Below are 24,525 nucleotides of genomic sequence, written 5' to 3'. Positions count from 1 at the left end.
CCCCCCCCCCCCCCCCACATGTTTTTCTTTAGATCAACTAACTTTTTTTTAAAGAAGAAACTTCAAATTACTACCATATCAGAAGAACCAGTACCATTTACCATAAATAGAAGATAAGTGTAAAAAAAAATGAACTACATAACTGTGAATAAAATAGTGTACACTTATTTGTCCTAGAAAATGTATTAACCCAAGTGCTCAAAGGGGCATAATCAGAAATGATCGATCCTAGGTTGTTTGTAAAATGGAAACTAAAATTAATTTATATAAACCACAGTATATACCATGTGTTGTGTAGCAGGAAAGACATCTATATTTATAGATGTAAATTTGTTGGATTTTAAAAAGAAAGTCAAGCAATTAGTATGATATGATTTTTTTAAAAATAATTTCATTGTCTTCAAGTATACTTGATGTGTTTTTCTTTTGATATACAATTCCATGAACTTGAATACATACTTAGATTACTGTAATCACAACCACAAACAACATACAACAGTTTGATTATCTGTTTAAAAAAAAACAAAAACAAAAAAAAAACTCCCTGATGCTACTTGCCTTTTTGTAGTCAAACCTTTATGCCCTCTATAATCCCTGAAAAAATATATTTTCCATTAGTGTAGTTTTTACCTTATCTGAGGATGTTTAAAAAATAAAAGTGAATATTGTAAAACAGAAAAAATCTAACATCATTGCTCCATATTTTTAAAAGGGACAAACATTGAAGCATACCAAAAGGTGTACTTTTTAAAAAAACTTTACTGGGGATTGAACCTAGGGACACTGAGCCATATCTCAAGCCCTTTTTATTTTGAGACAGGTTCTAAGTGGCTTAGGACCTCGCTAAATTGCTGAGGCTGGCCTCAAACTTCAAATCCTCTTGTTTCAGCCTCCTGAGTCTCTGGGAATACAAGTATACCCTGCTATACCAGGCTCAAAGGCTTACTAAGACCTTTCCTTTTCAATGAGTTTCCTACTTGTGTGATTCAGTTATTAAATATTATATTTACTTCCACTTAACAGTCTGCCTATACTTTGGAGAACATTTATTAATAGGATATATCCCTCGCGTAGGACCATTTTACAAGTACAAACTAACAGAATTTTACTCTTTCTCTATTTCCTTCTTGCTTAATTGAAAGAAATTAAAGTTTCAGACAGCCAAACTACCCTTGATTTTATTTTTAAATGTGGCTACAATTTAGAATTGTGTTGTGCTTCTCCTCATCACCGGGCCTGTCCTGATATTCAGAATTTTGCCTACTCCTTCCTCAAGTATGGAAGTATGGATTAATAAAATTTATATGACAAAGGAAATGACCTCTTAATCTTTCTTTAGGATACTTATATTATTATTTTTTAAAATATTTTTTAGGGGGCTAGGATTGTGGCTCAGTGGTAGAGTGCTTGCCTCACACGGGAGGGACCCGGGTTCCATCCTTAGCACCACATAAAAATAAAGGCATTGTGTTGTGTCCATCTACACCTAAAAAATAAATATTTAAAAAAAAATTTTTTAGTTGTAGAGGTACACAGTGCCTCTATTTTATTTATTTATTTTTACGTGATGCTAAGGATCAAACTCAGTGGCTCACACATAGTAGGCGAGTGCTCTACTGCTAAGCCACAATCCCAGCCCCTTATATTTCAATAAAAGATGAGCAAGTTATTCTTGGATAAAGGATGTATAAAAGAAACTTTAGTTGTGTTATTTTCTACACCTACTCCTATTTAAGTGATATGCCAGAGAATAGAATAGGTAAAACTAATACTGTAGTTAAGTTACGGAACTTTCTGCATAAACCATAAGAATGAACGCTAGAGGAGGAACTTGAGTTGGCACAGTGGCACAACGCCATGGGATTTCCTTTTATGCCCTGTAAATCTGTAATTAGAGTTTTTACTATTATATGTAATAATGTATAAGATAAATATATATGCGTGTATATATTGATGAATGCACATACATAGAAGTAGCCTTTGAATTTTCATTTTTGAAATACAACTTTAAGGTTTGTTTTAGATTTCCCTTAATTATAATCACACCCTTAATAGTAAAATGATTATCTTATAGTTTGGTGACTGATTATTGCATTACTCTGATGTAGTTGGAATTTGGTATAATCTAAAACTCTACTTAAGTAATGTGTACTTTTAGTTTATTAACTTCATCTTTCCTGACTTTGCCAAGTAGCAGCTGGGAGTGATTTGTTGTGATTTAGTTTGTCTTTAAGAAAGTTGGTAATTCCTTAGGCAGTTGTTGAATATTTAGTATACAAATTGCATAGGAGCTTCCTAAAAACAATAGTACTTTAGTATCTTCTTATTCTTTGTTTGTGCTATATACTGTTTCTCCAAACAACTCCTTTTAAGATTCACAATTTGTATTAACTGCATAGTGTTTATTTAAGTGTAAAAATTAAACATAGACAAACTGTTCAACTATTGACTGTCAGCTGTTATGGGTAAGTATTTAGGTTACAGCATTTTAATAATAATACTTCTTCAGGAGGCATAAACATTGGGCAAATAGACACTTCAAATAGAAAAATTTACATTCAATCCTTGCCGGTTTTCAGCTGAAAGAGAAGGTTAAAGGTGAGTAATGGTCAAGATTGTCTTGAGAAACTAAAATGTTTTTAGGAATATACGTGACATTTTATGTGTTAGGTTTATACCATTTTGAAAATGTACTTTACTGTGCCTTTAAAGTTAAAGGTGACTTTCCACTTACAGTTTGTCTACCATTATCTATCACTTAAAACCTAGGCAGTAAGAAATGGAGCTTTTCAGGATGCTGTCATCAGGAAAGTTTTTTAGTTCTTTTTTACCCAGTTGAAATTTATTTATAGTAGTTTGAACTAAAACGGGGAAATGGTTAATTAAACCATAAATGTTGTTTCTGTTTAATTTCATTTGCCTGATTAATATCAAGTAGTTCTGGATTTAGGAGAAATTACCTTGTTAATCACTTCAGTAAAAAGATCAAAAAGATTTGCCAATTAACAAGATAAATCATTTTATTTCTTACTATCCTAGGCACTTGTGTAGAACAAAAAATTTTAAACTATAGGTGAAATTCATTCCCTTGACTAGAGTAGTTCGAAAACTTTAATCAACATGTATTTTGGATGCTGTTAGGGTGGCAACATTCAGTCTCTTGGTATTTGAAACTTATTTATTTTCTGCCTGATGGAGGAGGGAAGGTACCAGTTTCTCATTTATTTTATTAAAAAAAAAACTAATTTCTGCCTCACTTCTTTAGTTTCATAATCATTTTTGTATATAATGCTTTAGATGTTTAGGCCTATGGGTGGTGAAAAGAAATAGATCTTTAAGGAGGGAAGGAGGGACAGAGAAAGATCAAAAGTATCTGACAGAGTGAGCAGTGAGTGTTTGCACACACGCCAAAGAACACCTGTGCTGAGATGTGAACCTAGTGCCATGTACACCTAGTTTCATACCAATTATAAGCAATCAAAATCTTGTAAAAATTGCCAGGCTTGGTGGCACATGCCTGTAATCCCAGCAGCATGGGAGACTGAGGCAGGAGGATCACAAATTCAAAGCCAGCCCCAGCAAAAACAAGGAGCTAAGCAACTCAGTGAGACCCTGTCTCTAAATAAAATATAAAATAGGGCTGGGGATGTGGCTCAGTGATCAAGTGCCCGTGAGTTCAATCGCCAATACTTAAAAAAAAAAAAAAAAAAGGTGAAAATGAATTTTATAATCATCTTAGACATATAGGACATACCAGATACATAGAAGACTTAGACACATAGAAAACTTAGACATATAGTATAATATTTCTGTTTTAGCCTGTGTGCTTTATTGATTGCCCTTCTAGTTTCTTGAGAATAAGCCAATCTGTCTTTCTATGGGTAAGTTCTAATATATTTGTAGTTGCATATAGTTATAAGAAGATAATTAGCCTTTATTTTTTATATTGTGTTTACTTTCAATGCCTAGGTATATATTCTTTCTTCTTGCTATATGTTGTAGGCAAGAAAATAATTCTTGTTTGACAAAGAAGGAAACTATTGCTTAGAATTTAAGTTTAAAAACTTACTAATAGGCAACACAGCTAGGATTTAGCTTCTGAATCTCCTGATTCCTGTGATATACAATATGGAAAACAGTATATCATGAAGAAAGATAAGTTGATTTGACATATTTCAGATATTTCTGTTTTTATATGCTAGTGCAACCTCCTACCCAAATAGTTCATTGATCACTTTGGTTTCATAATTGTATAGTGGTAAACTTGAATCTTAGCTGATTCCTGATCAGATGGCAAAATATCCAGCTTATTCTGTTACATAAGTGGTTAAAAAACTACTAAAATTATTGACTTAGCATTTTTACTTCAGTAGTATTGCATTAATGTAAAATGATCATTTTACTCTATTATTCTTTCGTGTGTGTGTGTGTGTGTGTGTGTGTAATATCTATTTATATGTATTGATCTATCAGTATGAGAGATTGAACCCAGGGACACTCAACTGCTGGGCTACATCCCCAGCCCTTTTTATTTTTTATTTTGGGACAGGGACTAACCAAGTTGCTGAGGTTGGCCTCACACTTGTGATCCTCCTGCCTCAGCCTCTGAGTAGCTGGGATTTCTGTTGCCCACAAAATAGTTACATTGTAATGATTTGGACACTAGTCCTGATTAACCACCATATGCCTGGCCAAGCTCTCTTTATTACTTCAAACAAAATTTCGAATAGTCTTAATACTCAGCTTGAAATCTATCACTAAATAAAATTTAATTTATAACACATATTTCTTGGCACATCACAATTAGTAACTTATCTCCATTATATATTTTTAGACTTTTATATATATATATGTATGTATATATATTTTTTTAATATTTATTTTTTAGTTTTCAGCAGACACAACATCTTTGTTTGTATGTGGTGCTGAGGATTAAACCCTGGCCACACGCATGCCAGGCGAGCGCGCCACCGCTTGAGCCACATCCCCAGCCCAGAGAGTTATATATTTTTACACTCTAGTGTAAAGGTATTTCAGATCTCTTTCAGCAAAGTGATTCATTTTACATTTTCTTATGCCCCATGACAACTATGAGAATTCAGATCTCCTTATATCCCATCAAATATATCCACTAAATTAATCTCCAAAGAACAGTAATGCTTCTGATATTTACGATGTATATTTTTTTAATGACAACAATGAAGTAAATATTTTTAATTGAAAAAAACCCAAATCTGCTTTTGATAATTTTTTAAAGTATGTATATTAATAATTACTAGATTACCAAATTAAACTAAGCCTCATCCTGTTTTGTTGTCTGCCTAGTAAAAGAGCAGCAACAACTATATTATTATCACTTAAATGAGGTAAATCAGCTCTAACCCATTTTGTTTTTCTTAATCAATTAGTAAATAATGTTAATTGAATAAGAATTAATAGAAATTATTTTTCTGAAAAGGTCTTTGTTATTAAGTATATTTTTTCTTCCACTGACTTTTCAAGCTGATTTGGTATCTGTTTGTATGAATTAGCGCAGTGTGTTGTAAAATTGTTTTCTCTGTTATTCAAAATAGCTCCCTCCAACACTCTTGTTTTTCATTTTTTGAATTTTATTGTTATCTTAATTTACCCTATATTTCTAATGTCTTTAGTTCCTTTATTGAGAAGACATTATTTAAAAAGTTTAGACAGCATTACTTGATATTTAAAGAAAAATACAATCGCTTCCTATTGATTACCAGTTGTTCAATATTTTATTTTAGACTATTAAGAAAGAAAGGAGCTCTGTCCCATTAATAAAGGAATTTGTGGCATGAATGACCTTCTGTTTACATATTATTTTCACTTGAATTTAAATTAAGATTATCTAGTATGAAAATTCTTTCTGTTGCCCACAAAATAGTTACATTGTAATGATTTGGACACTAGTCCTGATGAACCTGCTGGTAACGCTAGCCTGCATTATCACATAATGAAGTTATATTGCAGCCATGGCATCTTGGGTTTACTTTTGAATAACTGGGACACCATATAGCTTCCTCAGAGGCAAGAATGAAGGTGATTATATTTTTGTCTCTGATCTTATATGCATACTTCCTGCCGTACTGCAGTAACCAAATAAGCATATTTTAGAATATTGAGTGTTTCATGATTTTAACAAAAATTTTAGAGAGAAACTCTTAATTGCTCTCAGGCAAGACACAAATGACTGCTCGGTGTAAGGAGTTCTGGATATTAAACTTCTCTTTGACAGCTCTGAGACAGCATTCTTTATTGCCATATTTCTAACCTATCTCAAGGTTGTTTCTTAGTGGGAAAAAGTCCACCATATTTTAAAGTAATTTAATTCTTTGTAGAAATGCCGTACTTCCTGTTTATCTCTCTAAGTAGTAGAATATTATTAAATCCACTTTTTTGGCAGCGGGGAGGGTACCAGGGATTGAACTCAGGCACTTGACCACTAAGCCACATCCTCAGCCCTACTTTGTATTTTACTTAGAGACAGGGTCTCACTGAGTTGCTTAGTGCCTCACCATTGCTAGGCTGGCTTTGAACTCTTGATCCTCATGCCTCAGCCTCCTGGGCTGCTGGGATTACATGAGGCACAGTACCTGGCTAGACTGACTTCTTGTAAGACATGTTTTCTATCAGATTCTCATTTTAATAACCTCACAAAGGATCTTATTGGACTTGAGTCAAACAATTATAGTTTATACTTTGATTTCTTCAGGAAAACTTCCTAGTGTCTCCTCTTTTACCTCTGTCTGTCATACCCACATAATTAAAAGGACCTGATTTCTCAATCAAGAAGAATTTGACATGCCCACATTTCTATAAAAGTTTCTTTCATCAATGACTGTAAGCAAGTTCAGTTCTTCATCAGCCTTTTACCTAATAGAGACAGTGATGCCAACATTTGCTTTAGTTTCTTGGCCTAGTTTAGTTTCCCTAGGTAAACTGGTAAAGCATATTGTTTATGGCAACTCCATTCTTAAATATGACATAGTACCTTCTTCATGTCTGGTGATGTTTAATCTGACCTAAAAATTATTATAATCTAATACAGAAATCAAGGTACTGTATGTGTGGTGCTGGGGATTGAACCCAGGGCTTTACACATGGCTAGGTAAGTGCTTCACAACTGAGCTACATCCCTGGTCCTTTTTATTGGTTGATTGGTTGAGTGAATAAATGAGTCAGGGTCTCAATCAGTTGGCCAAACTGCTCTATAACTGGCAATCCTCAAGCTTCCTGGTTAGCTAGAATTACAGGTGTGAGCCACCGTGCCCAGCAAGACCATTTTTAAAGGTTTCTTATACCTATCTTCTAAGTGTTTCCTTTACTCATACTGCTTATTTGTTTCCCAAGATAACGAAGTTTAATTATTTAAAAATTAAACCGATGATCTTCCCTTTAGAAAGCTTTTAAGAAAAAATAAACAGGAATTACAGAGTTAAAAACTGTTTTAAATTAATAATGGAAAACATTTTACAGAGATCTTTACCTCATTTACTGGTGCATTTCACCAGTTATTTTCATGCTTTCTGGAGGTATTATAAGCAAACAGTTCTCCACAGTAATATTTTTTTTTTTAAGTCTTTCACTTTACCTTTGATCTTAACTTGATTTAAACTGTGGTTCCTGGCAAAGAGCTTTAGAACTAAGATGTACAATGCAATGATTGTTTTATAGGTAATTTTTAGAAGTTTCATTCTCTTACAGTTTTTGAATAATCTTCTAAATGATAATTCTTTAAAACTCTGAATCTGGACATGTCAGCATGTAGTCTCCAGATAACTTCTTTAAGTGATTCTATTTTTAAAATGTTTATTTCAACTGTGTGATGCTTTTGACTTTAAAATTAGGAGTATAGGGGTTTAAAGAGGTCTTTCCTAATGTTCTACCGGGAAAAGCTTTATTAAGCTGTTTCCAATTTATGGATTTTAAAAGGACGTACTTCTGATGTGGTATATTTAGTCTTAATAATATCCAACTTAACTTGGGTGGTAGTATTAGTAGAAGCAGATCAGTTTAATTGAATGTTGAGGCATGGGGGCCCCTCCTCCTTTTGAGGAGAAAGATTTGCCCATTTTGCTCACATCCTAGTTCAATATATTTCACAGAGCCAAAATTTGCTTAATTTATTAGCCATTTAGTTGGAATTCACAGCATAGTGGAAAATGTTTGCAGATAATTCTGTGCAATAGTAGAAACTTCAGTTGCTTCCTCGTATTTCTTCAGGGCAGTGATCACAACCAGATTCAACGTATGCACAAAGCAGCGGATACCATGGTAGCGGCCGTCGCTGATTGCTTTTACCATGTTGGATCCATTGTCAGTCTCAAAGACCTACTTCCAGCTAGGTGCCTTGAACTCAAATAGCTTTTCACACAGACTTCAGGATGTGAGCTAAGGTATGGCCTTTTTTCATGAGCTGGGCCTACATATGGGTTGACAGTAACCTGCAGCTTTTAAAGAAAAGAGACTACTGGCTGTAGTTTAATGTCAGATAATGAATAGTTGCAATAACTGATAGGCAGGGAGTAGTATGTGTTCTTCATATATTTGAAATACTGTCACCTTTTGAAAAATCTCGCCCCCCTCCCCTGCTTTTTTTCCTGAATATTTTTGTCAAAAAGACTGTCCAAGTAAAAATTCTCATTAAAACCTATGTAAAGGTCTAAAATATATCTGTTTCTTGATTCAGCTGTTGTCTTCAATATGAAAAATACATGATGATTTATTTGATACATTTGATGTGCAAACATTTTTTCAAATTCTCTGTATTCTTGGCACTATTTTTAACTTAATTTTGGTTAAAAAACACAAAATTTATCATCCTGCTTATTACATTATTTTAGTCTTAAAGATTTTTAAAATTTTTATTTTTAGACAAGTTCTTACTAAATTGCTTAGGACCTGAGGCTGGTTTCAATCTTGCAGTCCTCCTGCCTCAGCCTCCTGACTTGTATGATTACAGGCATTACATCACTGTACCCAGCTGCTTACAGTATTTTAATAACCTCTTACTAATCTGTTTTTTTAAAAAAAACTGGAATTAGTATATGGGTATTCATGAATAAGTCTTGACATTTTGAGTCAGTGGTTTTCCCAGGTAACCTATGTGTCAGGAATGAGTTGCGTTGAATACAGTTCATGCTCCTTGCCAGAGGTTCTTGTTTCTTCAAGGAAAAAATACGGTTCTTGAAAAAATGAGCTTTACTTTCATATCTTCTTTCTCTGCTTGGCAAGATATGTTTCTCTAAGTGAAATCTTTATTGAGAAGACAGTGGGTCAGCTGATTGACGATATACTTAGGAAGCCATCTATATTTTATGATAGCTGTAATCGTAACTTTTCTCAAACAGCTTACTGTTTTTCTTATAGTCCATTTGCCCTAGTATTTTAGAATTTTTTAAGCTTATTAATAGAAATACATTTTCAACTAGGGAGAGAAAAGTCTTTGTAAATTCAAAGTAGGTGCTATCAAGAGCTTTTGTACTTCTTCGATTCTCACTGTTTAATACTGGTTATTCATAGCTTTTGATAAGTGCAGTTGAGAATTTGAGCTCTTCTGTCAGAATCATTTCTGTATTAAGAAATGCTCAGGCTCACAATTGGATTGTAGGCTTACTTTTATCTCATAGCTATAGAAGATACAATGTCTTGGTTGACTCTAGCAATAAAAAATCAGATATTTCAGTTTTAAAACATTCACCATATTCTGCTTACATGCACACACAAACACATCTATTCATATACACATACTTATACACTGGTTGATGGCTGAAATGTTTTATAGCACATGCCAAGGGACTTCCTGAATGGTAAAGAAAAGTGGATGTGTGTTCACTGTGATATCTCAGGGAAGATAAGGAGAGAACATAGGAGAAAGGGCAAAGGTCCAATGACAAATTGTACCTCTTCAGTTATGTCATTCTGCCAGGTGGAGATATAATATATACCTTTGTTAGAAATATCTGTGGATACTAGTGTTTTCACAGACTGTAGGAACCAAAGTTAAAACTAAGCAATCAGCGGCAACTTATTATCTGCCTTTAGTTAAGCCTTGATTTCCTTCTGAGCAGATTTTGTCTTTGAGATAAAGATTCATTTGTACATAGATGACATTTTGTTAGAAATTATTCTTCTATGTTTGGTTCTTTTTTTAGTTCTCCAAGGCTCCATGCCCACTTTGTGAAATATTATTATGATATAATGACAAAGTCCTTTTGTTGATTTACAACTAAAAAATAAATCCGAATAGCTTAGATTGTACTTCAGCATAAGTTTTAAAACATCTTACCTGTATTTTAGTTTATTTAAAATTTTCTATTTACCTAATTAATGAAGATGTAGATTTTTAAAAATCTAAGTAGTAAAAATGTTATGTGAATAATATGAACTGAGTTGGAATAGAAGAAAAGGAAATAATGTTTAGTTATAATTTTTAGTGAATGGTATTAAACTACTACTGTATTCATCTAGAAAATTTAAAGAAACATTTTGATGTCCTATATACTGAAACTTTACTATAATACATCCTCTTTTGGTAACAATTTGATATAAGGTTGCGTACATTTTAGATCCTGCTAATAGAATAATGTCTTTAAAATGATTATGTGCTAAAGCTTAGTATTTATTTAAAGGGCCAATGCATAGAAGTGCACTGTGATGAGATACATTTTACTCTGAAATGCTAGATTTCTTTTTTCTTGGAAATTAATGTACTCAGTGAAATACAAATAATATTAAAATTAAGAAACCATATGTGGTTCTTTCATTTACAAGTCTTAGAAGACAGAAGATAGCCATTCATCACTTTTAGTAATAGAAGTGATTTCTATCTAATTATTTTTAAGTATGTTTTTAAAAGATTGGCTCTAAGGACATACCAAGTATCTGGATCTTGTATAGACTGACTTTTGTATAATATCTATCTTTTGTCTTTTTTAATTAGAATTAAAAAATCTATTCATAACTTTATTTATTATCCTGTGATTTCAAAAGCAGTAATGAATCTACTCAAATTATTCTTGCTATGTATCATATATGACAAATTTCTGTTTTTAACCATGTTATTGGCAGCGTTTATTTTTAGTCCTAAAAACTTAATTTTTCTTGCATTTCTTTCTATATTTAAAAAAAAAAATTCAGATCTAAAAGGGAAAATGTTAAAACAGGAGTAAAACCAGATGCATCTGATCAAGAACCAGAAGGACTTACTCTTTTGGTACCAGACATCCAAAAAACTGCTGAGATAGTTTACACAGCGACTACCAGTTTGCGGCAAGCAAATCAAGGTATGATGTTATTCCTCTTACATTCCTTTTCATTTGATCCAAAGATGTTTAATTTATCTACTTGAAAACTACCTTTCTCTTCCCAATTTGTGGTAATGATTTTCATGCAACTTCATTTTCTTAAAAAGTTTGTTTTCTGTCAGGTTTCAGTTACGAATAATTTTTAATTTTTAATATCTCTATATAAGTTGTTATGACTAAATTTAGTAGGCTAAGAGCATCACAGGTTTTTCCTGTCACTGAAAATCATGAAATTGAAAAATACTATTTTGTTAGGAACTAGTACATTAAGACTAAGATTGTATGAGAATTCAGCTTAAATTGATGTTCCATGTATTAGTCATAGGAAAATAATAATTCCTGTCTGTTGTTTTTACCTCTGTGGGTTTTTTAAAATTGATTACATTCCACCTCCCCCTACCCCCACGCTAAGGAGTAGGGGCTTGGGGGTGGTCCTGTTGTTACAGTTAGAAATACATACCCTTTTTTCTCAAAGCAGTAAAATAGAGCTGGGTGTGGTGGTGCATGCCTGTAATCCCAGTGGTTCAGCCCTAGCAATTTAACAAGACCCTGTCTTAAAATAAAAAAATAAAGTGGGCTGGGGATGTGACTCAATGGTTAAGTGCCTCTAAAGAAAAAAAAAAGGTAAAATAGATAAATGAAGAATTTGGTACTTTTTCTTTCCGTTTTTAAATTCAGTATTTGAACTGTAGAAGTGAATTGTTTTTTAGTTTTAATCTTCAAAAGCATATACTCATGTCATTTATTTTGAAATATTAAATAACAGAAAAAAAACTAGGAGAATATTCAAAGAAGGTGGCTATGAAACCCAAACCTTTGTCAGTATTAAAATCTCTTGAAGAAAAATATGTGGCTGTTATGAAGAAGCTACAGTTTGGTAAGTTGAAATTTTTCATTTGCTAAGATCTCATTATCACTTTTTAACAGTACTATTGAAATATGTTCTAGTAAAGATTTTAAGACTTGCTTGTCACAAAAGTTATTTTTAGTTCTAATAGGAATTTTTATCATCTAACTCTTCAATTTATATCTGTATGTATAGTTAGTTCTTGATAATTGGAACTTTGCACTTAAGTAGAAGGACTGTAGGAACCTAGAAAAAATAAAAATACAACCAAATACCTGCAAAGCAGACGAAATTTTTTTTTTCAGTTTTATTATTTAAATTATTTTGTCTTCATGCATGCTAGAACAGCATTGTACCACTGAGCTGTTTTCTTACTTTACATTTGTGTTCATCCTGGCCTAAAGGAAGCCAATGTAGAACTCTGAATAAATTGTCATTCTTCCCCTTTTCAGAGTTCCATGAGAGTCACCTTTTAAATATGTATGCTTCAGTTCTAGCTCTTGGCATTCTACAGCTCTTGACAAGAACTAATGATGAATAGATCATATTAGCACCTCTCATAATGCTGTTCTGTAACTATAAACCAACACTTAAATTCCACATTTGGATGAGTTACTTTCTGTGCTGCTTTTTCATCCTTGAGAACCAGCCCGAGGACTTTTGACTATATCAAAAAGAACATTGAAGTGGGCTTCAAAAAAATCGATTTTTGTCATACCAACTTTAGAACCTCAGCAGGAATTATTTAGCTTTTGCTCTATTTATGTCTCAGGTTTTTAGTAATGATGGTAAGAAATAATGTAGAAGAAACTTAGACTTTAGTTTGGAGTTTGGTTAGTGTGATGAGATTACAGCTTTTTGCCTTGGTTTGGCACTCTAGTCTGTTTTTTTTTTTTTTTTTTTTTTTTCCACTTAGGGTAGATTTACTTGTATTTTAAATACTTCTTTTAAAGAATAGTTTTATTGAAAAAAATTTTTTTTTGTAAGTAGGAATTTACTTATAAAAATGGGACCATTTACTTTGTTTGAATGAATTTAAGCATTGCCAAGATCATTGATAGCTTATTTGGATTTATTAATTTCTATAGTATTTTACCAAATAGTTCTATTACTTCTTGATATAAACAATTTATCCCCCAAACGTAGATACTTTAAAAAAAACTAATCTTCATTATGTTGCTGCTGTTTCCATGGGTTAGAAACTCAGGGATTGTGATTAGCTCAGTGTTTGTCTCAGGGTCTGTCATGAGGTTATAGTCAAGATGTGGACTGGAACCTCAGTCATATGAAAAGTGCCATTGATCGGAGGCCTCTCCTTAGGCTCTGGAGTGCCTTACGCATCAAAGCTGACAAATCTTCCCAGAGGAAAAAAATCGGAAGCCTGGTGCCTTGTGTGATCTAATCTTCAAGGTTTCACATGTTCACTAAGTCTAGCCCACACTCAAGGAGAGGGAAATGATTTCTTTTTAAAGAGAATGTTAGAGAAAGATGCCTAAAATGTATTTGTGTATATAAGTTTATGTTAAAGGCAAATATTTTATTAAACTTCAGATTTTGTTCCACTTATTGGATCATCAAAAGTATCTAGTGGAGCTGGGGCTGTAGCTCAGTGGTAGAGCGCCTGCTTTTCACGTGTGAGGCACTGGGTTCCATCCTCAGCACCATATAAAAATAAATATATTGCATCCATCTACAACTTAAAAAAGAAAAATTGAAAGAAAATCTACTACTCTCTTTAAGAAACATACTTCAACATTCTTGTAATTGGAAATATTTAGCCACATTCCATCTCTATAATTTCAACTTATACTTTCAATGGAGAATGCTTGGTTTTGCCAATAGGAATGTGTTTTTGCATCGCTATGTATGAGAGATTCTGATTTACCTCTTATAAATTTAGTCCTGTGTTCAGAGCCCTTGATTAGTGTTAGCCAGGACAGTTCTCTTAAACCACAGAAAATCACAAACTCCCAGGTCAAATATAATTTTAATCATAATCAAGTTTTGCTATTCATTGAGTTTCAGAATAATTCAGAAAAAAAATACAAGTGTTCTGTTGATTTTTTTCTTAATAAGCTGTATTTTCTACCTTATATCTCATTTTTTCATTGACATGATTCTTTTATAACTTAATTTTTATTAACTGCCTAATGGTCCATTATATGACAGACTCATTTGTTGAGCCCAAAATTGGACTTTTAGGTTGTTTCATGCTATTTAATAACATGCAACATCTCAGAGGCTGTCATTGCATCTAAATATTTGTGTGCATCTAAAATTAATTGCTTGGGACAAATTGATAGAAGAAAAATTGCTTGAGTCAAACAAGATGTGCATTTTTTTTAATTTTTATTTAGCATCCATCCATTTTAATAAAATTGTGGGATTAGTAGACCCTGTCTGTTTTCTCTATGGATATATGATATAAAAGTTTTCCTCGTGGTATGAGAATAGACCCATTTTTACATCTGGTTGATTGCTATTTATGAAATTCAAAGGAAATTTATCCCTGTAGTGCATTACAAACCGCAATGGTGAGCACATGAAATTAGTTTATAGGTTTACCAATAGGAACTGGTCAGTGGTCTTTTTGTTTTTTTCTGAGACATAGTGCATTTGGTTAGTAATGGTCATATGTACTATGTGATAAAATAAGCTTGCAGTAGTACTTATTAAATTCTGCTTATACATAATGGGTAAGCAGATGTCATACAGAAAATGAACCATTTTTTTTTCCTATTTGAAAGATTTGTTAAGGATTCTAACACTTCCTTTTAAACACTACTGCACACACCTGTGACAGTATTTGTAGGTCTTCCCATTACTCTATTGTAAACCCAATTTACTCTAAACACATTACTCTCTTCCCATTACTCTGTATTGTAAACTCCTTGTGGACATATACAGTTTCTTCTGTGTCATCTGACTCAAATCATCTAGCCTAGAACCTACACTTACTGAATTTTTACTAATTGTAATATGCATTAAATATTTTTCTATTTATTTAGAATTAAATTGTCTGTAATAATACTATTTGCCCTGATGGTTTTAATTTAGTATTTATAATTTATTTAGATATCTTTGTTTAATACATTGGTGAAGGATGGAATTAATCTGAATTATAAAATTCAAGTCTTTTTCCCCCCTATTGTATACATACCTTTCATGAGTAACTTTTAAGTCCTTTCAAGTCAGCCTAAATAAATGATTTAGAATAGTACTTTTGAGCTTAGTTTTTTTTTTTTTTTTTCCCCTTCTGAAGCCAGTTACCTAATGATCTTTTCATTCTAGTAATGTAAGTTTTAGCCTGGCATTTCTATTCTCAAATTTCAGATCAATATAATTATTTATAGATCCTATTTTTTAAAAAGTGAAATATAGTGAGAATGCTTTCTATAATTTCATATTTTAAATTATTTTGATAAAGTATTACATGACACCCTTTTAATAGATTATTTACTACTTTACATTTAACTACTTGGTATATCTACCATTGTATCCTCACTGTAGGTTAAAAATAATTTCTTGATTTTACTGCCATTATACATCCATTCATCCAACAGTGTTATCGTAAGCATTTCTAGTTTGTTGTTTTTCCACATTACAACCCTCTCCATTGTGATTGGAAGATGATACTAGTGATTTATTTGTGATGTTTATCATTATAACAATTATATTCCATTCTGGTTCTTTTTCGTTGAGTGGTGTTTTTTTTGTTTGTTTGTTTGTTTTGTTTTGTTTTGTTTTGTTTCTTTTGTAGATACATTCGAGATGGTTTCTGAAGATGAAGATGGGAAATTGGGTTTTAAAGTAAATTACCACTACATGTCTCAGGTGAAAAATGCAAATGATGCCAACAGTGCTGCGAGAGCCCGCCGCCTTGCTCAGGAAGCTGTGACTCTTTCAACCTCACTGCCTCTGTCATCATCCTCTAGCGTGTTTGTACGCTGTGATGAGGAGCGACTTGACATCATGAAGGTAAAAGAAACACCTCTGTCTCTTATCTCCCTGGCTAATCTAAGTATTCAAATATTCATTAGAACTATAGAAATAGAACGCATTTTTTAAATGTAATGAAAATTTTTGTGACCACTTTGGACTACAGTGAAAGGAGTCTGTTCTAATGTTAGTTCAGGGTATATAGGTCAGACTGATGATGAACTCATGTTTTCTCTCATATGCAGAAGCTAGAGAGGAAACAGGTAAAGAAAGGTGGGTTCAGGCCAGGGTCTTGTGAAAACAGAAGGAAATCAGAAGAAAGGGACCAGGGGAAGGAGAAGGGGAGGAAAAGGAGAAATACTAGGGAATGATATTGGTAAATTATAATGTTCTATTGTGTGCATGTACAGATATGCCACAGCAAATCTCGCCATTAAGTACACCTGTAGTGAACCAGTGAAAAACATGGAAAGAAAAATAAAATAAAAATTTAGAGAAAAATATCAAAAAAGCATCCTTCCTTGTATTTGGCCTGTCACAGTTTTAAAACACAGTATTTAAGGATTTAATGCTGATCGGTAGGAAACAGAGGATTTCCTCCTTGTTATCCAGGGAAAAAATATCATGTTTTATAGTATAACTGTGTTAGTTATTACTCTTTTTAATTTTCTTTTCCAGGAAATTTATATATTTACAAATGTAAAGGCCTATGAATAAAGTTATAGCAACACAGAAATTTATAACTGTACCTTTTATGTTTTAACACTCTGATGATCTGGCCTTAAATTATAAGACAATGCTGCCTAAGAAAATCCTAAAATTTTGACACCTGGAAAAAAATTCTTTATGATTTAAATTTATGGGTTAAATATTCTGTCTTTCTCAAGTAGATAGCTGGAACTGTTGACCCATTGTGTTCTGGGAGCTTTTTTGTTTGCTTACTTGTTTTACTTTTTGGATAACTTTCTGGAGAAACCTCATAGACCTTGCCTGTTGAGCCACATCTTATTTCTTCTGACAAACAATGGAAACTGAGCTGGGGCTATAGCTCAATGGTAGAGTGCTTGCCTAGCATGCATAAGGTGCTGGGTTTGATCCTCAGCACCACATTAAAATAAACAAATAAAATAAAGGCATTCTATCTGTCTACAACTACAAAAAACAAATTTTAAAAACAATGGAACCCTTCATAGGATTATTGCCTGGGAAATTATTTTATCACTAAATACACCATATGAGCCATACTGGGGAATTGATTCTGCTATACTTGAAAGATCCCAATATAAAGCCCTTAGCATTTATCAGTGTTGTTGCAGAATGAGACACTAGTGCCATTTGCCCTCCCACCACAGCTCTTAACAGTTTTGTTGCTCTTGTGTAACATATCTTTTGATTGACTCAAAATTCATTAAATAATTATTGCATTCACTATTGGATCATCTGCTGTATTTTTTCTTTTTAACTACCAGTAACTCTTAAGGAAACACCTGCTGTTCTCTCCAATGTTTTTGTCATATTAATATGAGAAGATATTTTTCCTGTTATTATCCTAAAGAATATTAAAATGCTGGTTCTTAAAGTGGTAACTTATTTGAAGATTTAAAGCAGATAAATATCTTCATACCTTGAGATATGGTAGTGAATGTATGTAGAATCTCAAAATTATGGAAAACACTATAGAGAAAGTCATGAAGCAGAGCTCTCAAAAGAAAAAAGAAAGTACTTTACTCATTTAACAGGTATTTGATATTAAAGGTAAACTTTCTTGGTGCCAAGAAGGCTTTTTTTTTTTTTTTTTGGTGGTGTTGGGGGTTGAACCCCAGGGCCTTATGCATGCAAGCACTCTACCAACTGAGCTATATCCCCAGCCCAAGGCATCTTTTTTAATAGCCCATTTTCACCAAAACCAAGTCACTTTAATTCTAACAACAAAACCGTTTTCTCATCCTGCTTTTATTTTTAACTTCCACTTTTATTCTGGTAGCGATGTATGTAGACTCTCAAGACACAGTCTTGTTTCTTTAAGTCTTTCTTATCTGGCTTTAATTTTCTAAATATCAGCAATTAGGAAGTGACCTAGGCCTCTGTGTTTCTGTCAATACTAGGTTCTGATAACTGGGCCAGCGGACACCCCCTATGCAAATGGCTGCTTTGAGTTTGATGTGTATTTTCCTCAAGATTATCCCAGTTCACCCCCTCTTGTGAATCTAGAGACAACTGGTGGTCATAGTGTGCGATTCAATCCAAACCTTTACAATGATGGCAAGGTAATGTAATTATAGTCTTTTGTTTCTAATGCCACTGTATTGGATCTAAAGGTTTTTTTGTAATTGGAACAAAAATTTTGTTTTAGTCATATTTGTTCTGAGAAGACATGGGTTTCTTCATGCCTCAGTTCCATATGTGCACAGGATAGCTTGAAGAGTAAGAAAAGGATCTGAAAGGGCAGAAACACTAGTCTTATGGGTGATCCTAAACCAATCATTTCCTTTTTGAATCATGAGGAAACTTAGTCACATGGAAGTAGAATAATTTGCTCAAGGACATACTTCTCATTAGTAGAAGAACCAAGACTGGACTTTTTTTGGTCTTCTGACTTTTGGCCCTTCAGTGTATCTGTGGTCACCATGTCAAAGTGATGCCACCACCTAGACTGAGTGATGGCAGGCTAAATTTTAATTTTAATAAAATGTTGTAGGTTAATATTTTTACTTAACTTCAAAAGAGGTCCTAATGTTACCTGAGGTGGGGTGGGAGGAAGGACAGAAACACTACAGTGTTAATAAGCACTTATTGTGTTAAGAAATTGCTGATGAACTAACTTACGGAGCCCATTCTGTAGCCAACTGCTGAGAGCTTTCCCCACTTGGAATACTGCTGAGCCAGTGTCTAAGATGGTCTCTTAACTGTCCTTATTTTCCATATCTCCATTTTTAGTCATCTTTTCACATAGGCTTAGAAGTAGATAAATGGCAAAGCACAATACTATCAACTGTTTCTTTTTTGTAAATCATGCCTTTTTTTTTTTCCTTTGCCATCATAACTACCACATTTGTGGACTTATTTTTAAAGTTTAATGAATGTGAAAATGTTTTCACATATTCTGTACTAAAAAGGAAGGTGCATTCCTATTTTTTTAAAAAACTGACAAAAGGGTATAATAAAAATAATGTTATGAGAGTAAATTGTTTTTTATTCTTAATGACAGTAAGTCTTTTTAAAATTAGATTTAAAAGAGCAGTTATCACTTTTGAAAATTATTTTGGGCAGTTTGATGGAAATTTGGTGGTAGTTTTCATGGTGAATATTTAATGTTTAAAAATCAACACTGGGTGAGAAGAAATGTATAGACTTTACAAGCAGATGCTTCTTTGTTCAAGCACTTGATATTCTCATCATCAATATATTTTATCAAAGATATCCTCAAGGTTTCTACTGATTTCCCTTTTAGATTTGAAAGGATCTCCCTGCCTCTGATCTGTGGCCAAATTACCATATTAATATTTAAAATTAATATTTAAGAAATTAATTTTAGCTAGGTACAGTGCTTCATGCCTGTAATGCCAGTGACTTGGGGAGACTGAGGCAGAAGAATCACCAGTTTGAGGCCAGTTTCAGCAACTTGGCAAGACCCTGTCTCAAAAGGGGAATGGGGGAAGCTGGGGATGTAGCTTAGTTGTACAGTATCCCCAGGTTCAATCTGCAGTACTGCGCCCCCCTCCCCCAATAAAAAAAATAGAAAGGAAGAACGAAAGAAAAAGAAATTGATACATAGTTTAGTGGTAAGGGATAAGGGTTATGGAATTGGGAATCCATTGTGCTGAATTATATAGTCTTTTTCCATCATATTTGTGTGTTCCATGAATCACACAATTGTAAAAGTTACTTTTAGTTGTTTACTTTTTTTGGTGCTGGGGATCAAATTCAGAGCCATGTGCATGCCAAGCAAGTGCTGTACCCATGAAGTACACTTCCAGCCCCTAAACTTATTTTTAAAGTTTGCATACTAGTACTTTCCATGGGTTTGTGGCTGTCACTCAGTGCTCAGTGGTAGAGTACTTGCCTGGCATGCTGGAAGCCCAGAATTCCATGCCCAGCACTGCAAACACACACACACACACACAGAATATCATGGGAATGCTCTAATGATCAAATGGGATTATATCCATAATAGTAATTTTAATAATACACAAAGCTGTACAGATATAAGTCTAATTATTAGAAGCTATATGTTAAATGTGCTGGTGCACTTTGAATTACTACTTTCACACAGTATTGAAAGAGTAAAGAGAAGGATCTCTCTGTTTTTTAAGGACTATTTACTTTCTACATTTATTGCCCATTATATGAAATTGCAAATTTATCATTAAATATTCACAAATCTGGCCAGGTGCACTGGTGCACGCCTTTAATCCCAGCCGCTTAGGAGGCTGAGACAGGAGGATCATGAGTTCAAAGCCAACCTCAGCAATGGCGAGGCTCTAAGCAACTATGCCAGGAGAAAATAATGTAATATGCTGCTATTTTTTTTTTTAATCACAAGAGTAATTTGTAAATACAAATAAAATGTCCCATTTAAACCTGCATTCAGTATATTGTTTTGAGTTTTGAACAGTTTCTAATGTGTCAGAAAGTGTGTTCTGAAGAATCCTGGGAATCCTCAAGACCTTCAGGGAATCTGTGAAGGCCTTCCTTTTCCACCTTCTTTTTTGTGGGAAGCCAGATTTGACCCATATATTTCAACCTAAACAACATTATATAGCAAATGGAATGTAGGGGTGGATATAAAATCAGGGTCTCTTCTGTTAAGCCAGAGCCCATTTTCAGAATTTACCAAATTCAGAAAAAAATTGGTAAAAAAAAAAAAAGTTAAAAAAAAGTGTAAAAACTCGTACCAGTTTCTCTCACTAAAATTGTCTGGTTTTAGGGAAAGTTATTCATGAAAATATGTGTTACGTGTGTGTACATGTAACAGGTGCTGGCTCATTCTTCATTATGAAGAAAGTAGTGCTACACAGATTTGAATCACGTGTGAAAATACCAATTTGTTCTTATAAGCTGACTTTAGGGGTTTCTTAGGGGACATAAAACTAAAATACCTTGACATGAGAGCATTTTATTTTTACTTCTAGGTGTGGCAATCTGATTTTAAGTACTTTGAATTCTTTTTTCTATTTTTTCCCCTTCTTTAGGTTTGTTTAAGCATCTTAAATACGTGGCATGGTAGACCGGAAGAGAAGTGGAATCCTCAGACCTCAAGCTTTTTGCAAGTAAACAAAACTTCTGACAGTTTCATTTACAAAATAAGCATATATGTTTGAAATTTTTTTTCCATGACCAAGAATAAACATAGTTAACCCAAACATGATAGAATGATAGGAAATAAATATTAAAAAGCTGATAGGTGAGCAGTTAGTATTGTGGAATCTCATCTAGAGCTTAAAGTCTGAAGTTGGGGCATTAGTCAGAATTTTAGGTTTGTCAAAATTGCCTTTAAAAAAATCCCTAAGTTGCTCTTAATATACACTACAGTGCAGCAAGATGATATAAGTAGGTTTCTCCTATCTTGCAGTTCACATTTTTAGGGTTTATTTGTGAATTTAATACAATACTGGTATTATGTATTTCTTCATGTCTAATCTTGTTCTATTATCTTATAAAAATTTGATATCTGAGGCTCACAAGTGCCATCCTGGAATTCATAAAACGTGGGACTTATAGGCCTTATTTTGTAGAGCCTTTGACACAGATTTCAGAATCTTAAATTTTTTAAATTTCCACAAGTCTCTTGAGCATGTATAATAAGTATGTTACATAATGTTCCATTTGTCCCAATTGTTCAGAATCCCAGCAAAGAGGTAGACACAAAAGCATGCTGATAGTGAATAAACTTTATTCCTTGTTCATTTAGAAAGCAGCAACAGTCATTGTTGGTACATAATATTTTAAATTCCTAGTTACAGTTTAGCATTTCTTTTAAGAAAGTCAACTGAAAGTTATCCCCATATAAGCCTTCCAAGATTGGCCTACCCTGAAAGATTCCTTTCCTGCGTTCTTATTTTGCACTAGGTGAAAGAAGATATGAATAAAAATGCATTTATTTACTTACAAAAACATGTTTAAAAAATACATAAAAGGTAATGACTTCTGTGACACCTAGTGATATGCCTGAAAATATTTGTTGTTATCAATTTCAAACTTTATAATTCATTGTATTTCTTTTTCCTTTAGCAAATAGCAAATTATATCAACATAATTTCCCAAATGTAATTTTTTTTTTTTCTGGTACACAAAACACCCATTCTTTATGTTTCCTTTAGAAGACTTCCTTTAGAAGCCTATCAAATAGGGTATGAATCTGAAGTAAATTTTAATTTATTTGTCTCAAAAGGGATAAGTTTAAATAAATAAATAGTGATCTTTTTTATAGATTTATGATAAATACTTAATTTAGAATATTTCTCTGCTTTTATAGAAAAATGAGCATTATAGCCTATTTGTATTAATAGAAGAAGTAGATTATTTAAAAGGGGCAGTGACAGGACTAATAACTATGCCCTGGATTGCTATTTTAGAAGAGTGAGATTTGATTTAGGGGAAAGTAAACCACTTTATTTCAATGGTATATATAGTTACAGAAAGTTTCAAAATCATGAGATCTTTGTCTCACATTGTAAAGATTAAATTTTTTCCCCTATAGTTGACCTTGGCCTTATTTAGAAACAGGATCTCGCTGAGTTGCTTAGCACCTTGCTTTTGCTGAAGCTGGCTTTGAACTCACAATCCTCCTGCCTTGGCCTCTGGAGCCACTGGGATTAAGGCATGTACCATCCTGCCTGGCAAGATGCTCATTTTATTAGTTGATGTCTATATAATGTTTTTATGACTTTTTGGTTATCATGCAATCAAAATGCAACTGCTCTTAATCCTTTTTCATTTATGAAGCAGGCAAGTGGTATCTAATGTTTCTCTGGCTTCAAAGATATTAACTAGGCATATAGCTATATTAGCTAAAATAGTATACTACTAGGAATTAGCTGTGTGTTAGCAAGATAGCAGTTTACTGATAGTGAAGATGTTATCGTTGTGGCTCTTATTATTCTTGTATTATCATCGTCATTCCTTCATTCCTCAGGTTCTGGTGTCTGTCCAGTCCCTTATATTAGTTGCTGAGCCTTATTTTAATGAACCAGGATATGAACGATCTAGAGGCACTCCCAGTGGCACACAGAGTTCTCGGGAATATGATGGAAACATTCGACAAGCAACAGTTAAATGGGCAATGCTAGAACAAATCAGAAACCCTTCACCATGCTTTAAAGAGGTATGTTCAATAAAATAATGAAATACTTTATTAAAGGCATTAGAGAATGTGGTTTGTTAGTTTTACTTGCCTTTAAATGTAGAGTATGTGGTATACTAACTCTTAGTTTTTAGAGTTAAAACTATCAGTAATATTAAAGAATGGGTAGAGTTTAGAACCACATACATTCTGCTGGGTGTAGTGACACACACTTCAATTCCAACTTTTCTGGCTACTGAAGCAGGAGAATCACAAGTTCAAGGCTAGCTCGCCTGTCTGAAAATGAACAGAGCTGGGGATGTAGCTTAGTGGTAAAACACCCCTGGGTTCAGTTCCTAGTACCTAAAAATAAAAATCAAACCACATAAAAGACATCTGACTATATTTGAAATATTTAAAGATAGTTTTTGTTTTCCTTTTTTGGGTGATGCTGGGGATGGAACCCACAATCTTGCACATGCTTGACAAGTACTCTACAGTTGAGCAACATCCCCCGCCTTATTCCTAATTTTTTTTTTTAATGGTTACCGTTCTGCTAGCAAACTTTCTACACATGTCACTAAAATGTTCCACACTAATGTATATATGTAAACAGTAAGGAAAAGATGTTCCCTTTAATACAAAGTTATCAAAGTTATATAATAGTTTCTAAAAGCTGTGTTGATTCTCTCAAGTGCTTTTATTTCACTATTTTCCAAGGCAGGGCTCTTTTCTTGTGACTAGTTGTCCCCATAGTCTGCCTAAACATGATAATGCTTTTCACTTATTATGTCAAAAGCATACTAGATCTTGTTTTTATGGTACTGGGGATTGTACCCAGGGGCACTTTACCACTGAAGTACATCTCTAGTTCTTTTTATTTTCTTATTTTGAGACAGTCTTGTTAAATTGCTAAGGCTGTCCTCATCTTGAGATTCTTTTGACTCAGCCTCGTGAGTATGGGATTACAAGCATGCACCACCACGCCTGGCATCTTGTTTTAACTGTCTCCCAAAACAGTTTTCTTTCTTAAAATTGTTTCCCTTCATCATCAGTTTCTGAGACTGACCAGAAATTGAACAATATAGAGGAAGAAAATCAATGTTTAATTTTTGGAGTGGTGGGGGGGGGGG

General features: G+C 33.4%; 1 protein-coding gene across 1 annotated transcript in view; it reads left to right on the top strand.

Annotated features, from left to right (window-relative positions):
* The window catches only part of Birc6 (baculoviral IAP repeat containing 6), a 236,225-nt gene that overhangs the window by 205,800 nt on the left and 5,900 nt on the right, over positions 1-24,525 (top strand). The window contains 6 exon segments of the mRNA XM_048804575.1: positions 11,158-11,303; positions 12,091-12,201; positions 15,932-16,149; positions 18,216-18,377; positions 21,303-21,380; positions 23,246-23,434. Of these exon segments, the coding sequence (XP_048660532.1) occupies positions 11,158-11,303; positions 12,091-12,201; positions 15,932-16,149; positions 18,216-18,377; positions 21,303-21,380; positions 23,246-23,434 (904 nt within the window).

Source organism: Marmota marmota, unplaced genomic scaffold (genome assembly GCF_001458135.2).
Source record: "Marmota marmota marmota unplaced genomic scaffold, marMar, whole genome shotgun sequence".
NCBI lineage: Eukaryota > Metazoa > Chordata > Mammalia > Rodentia > Sciuridae > Marmota > Marmota marmota.
The sequence above is the reverse complement of the archived record's forward strand: the minus strand, read 5'-3'. Positions and strand labels throughout refer to the sequence as shown.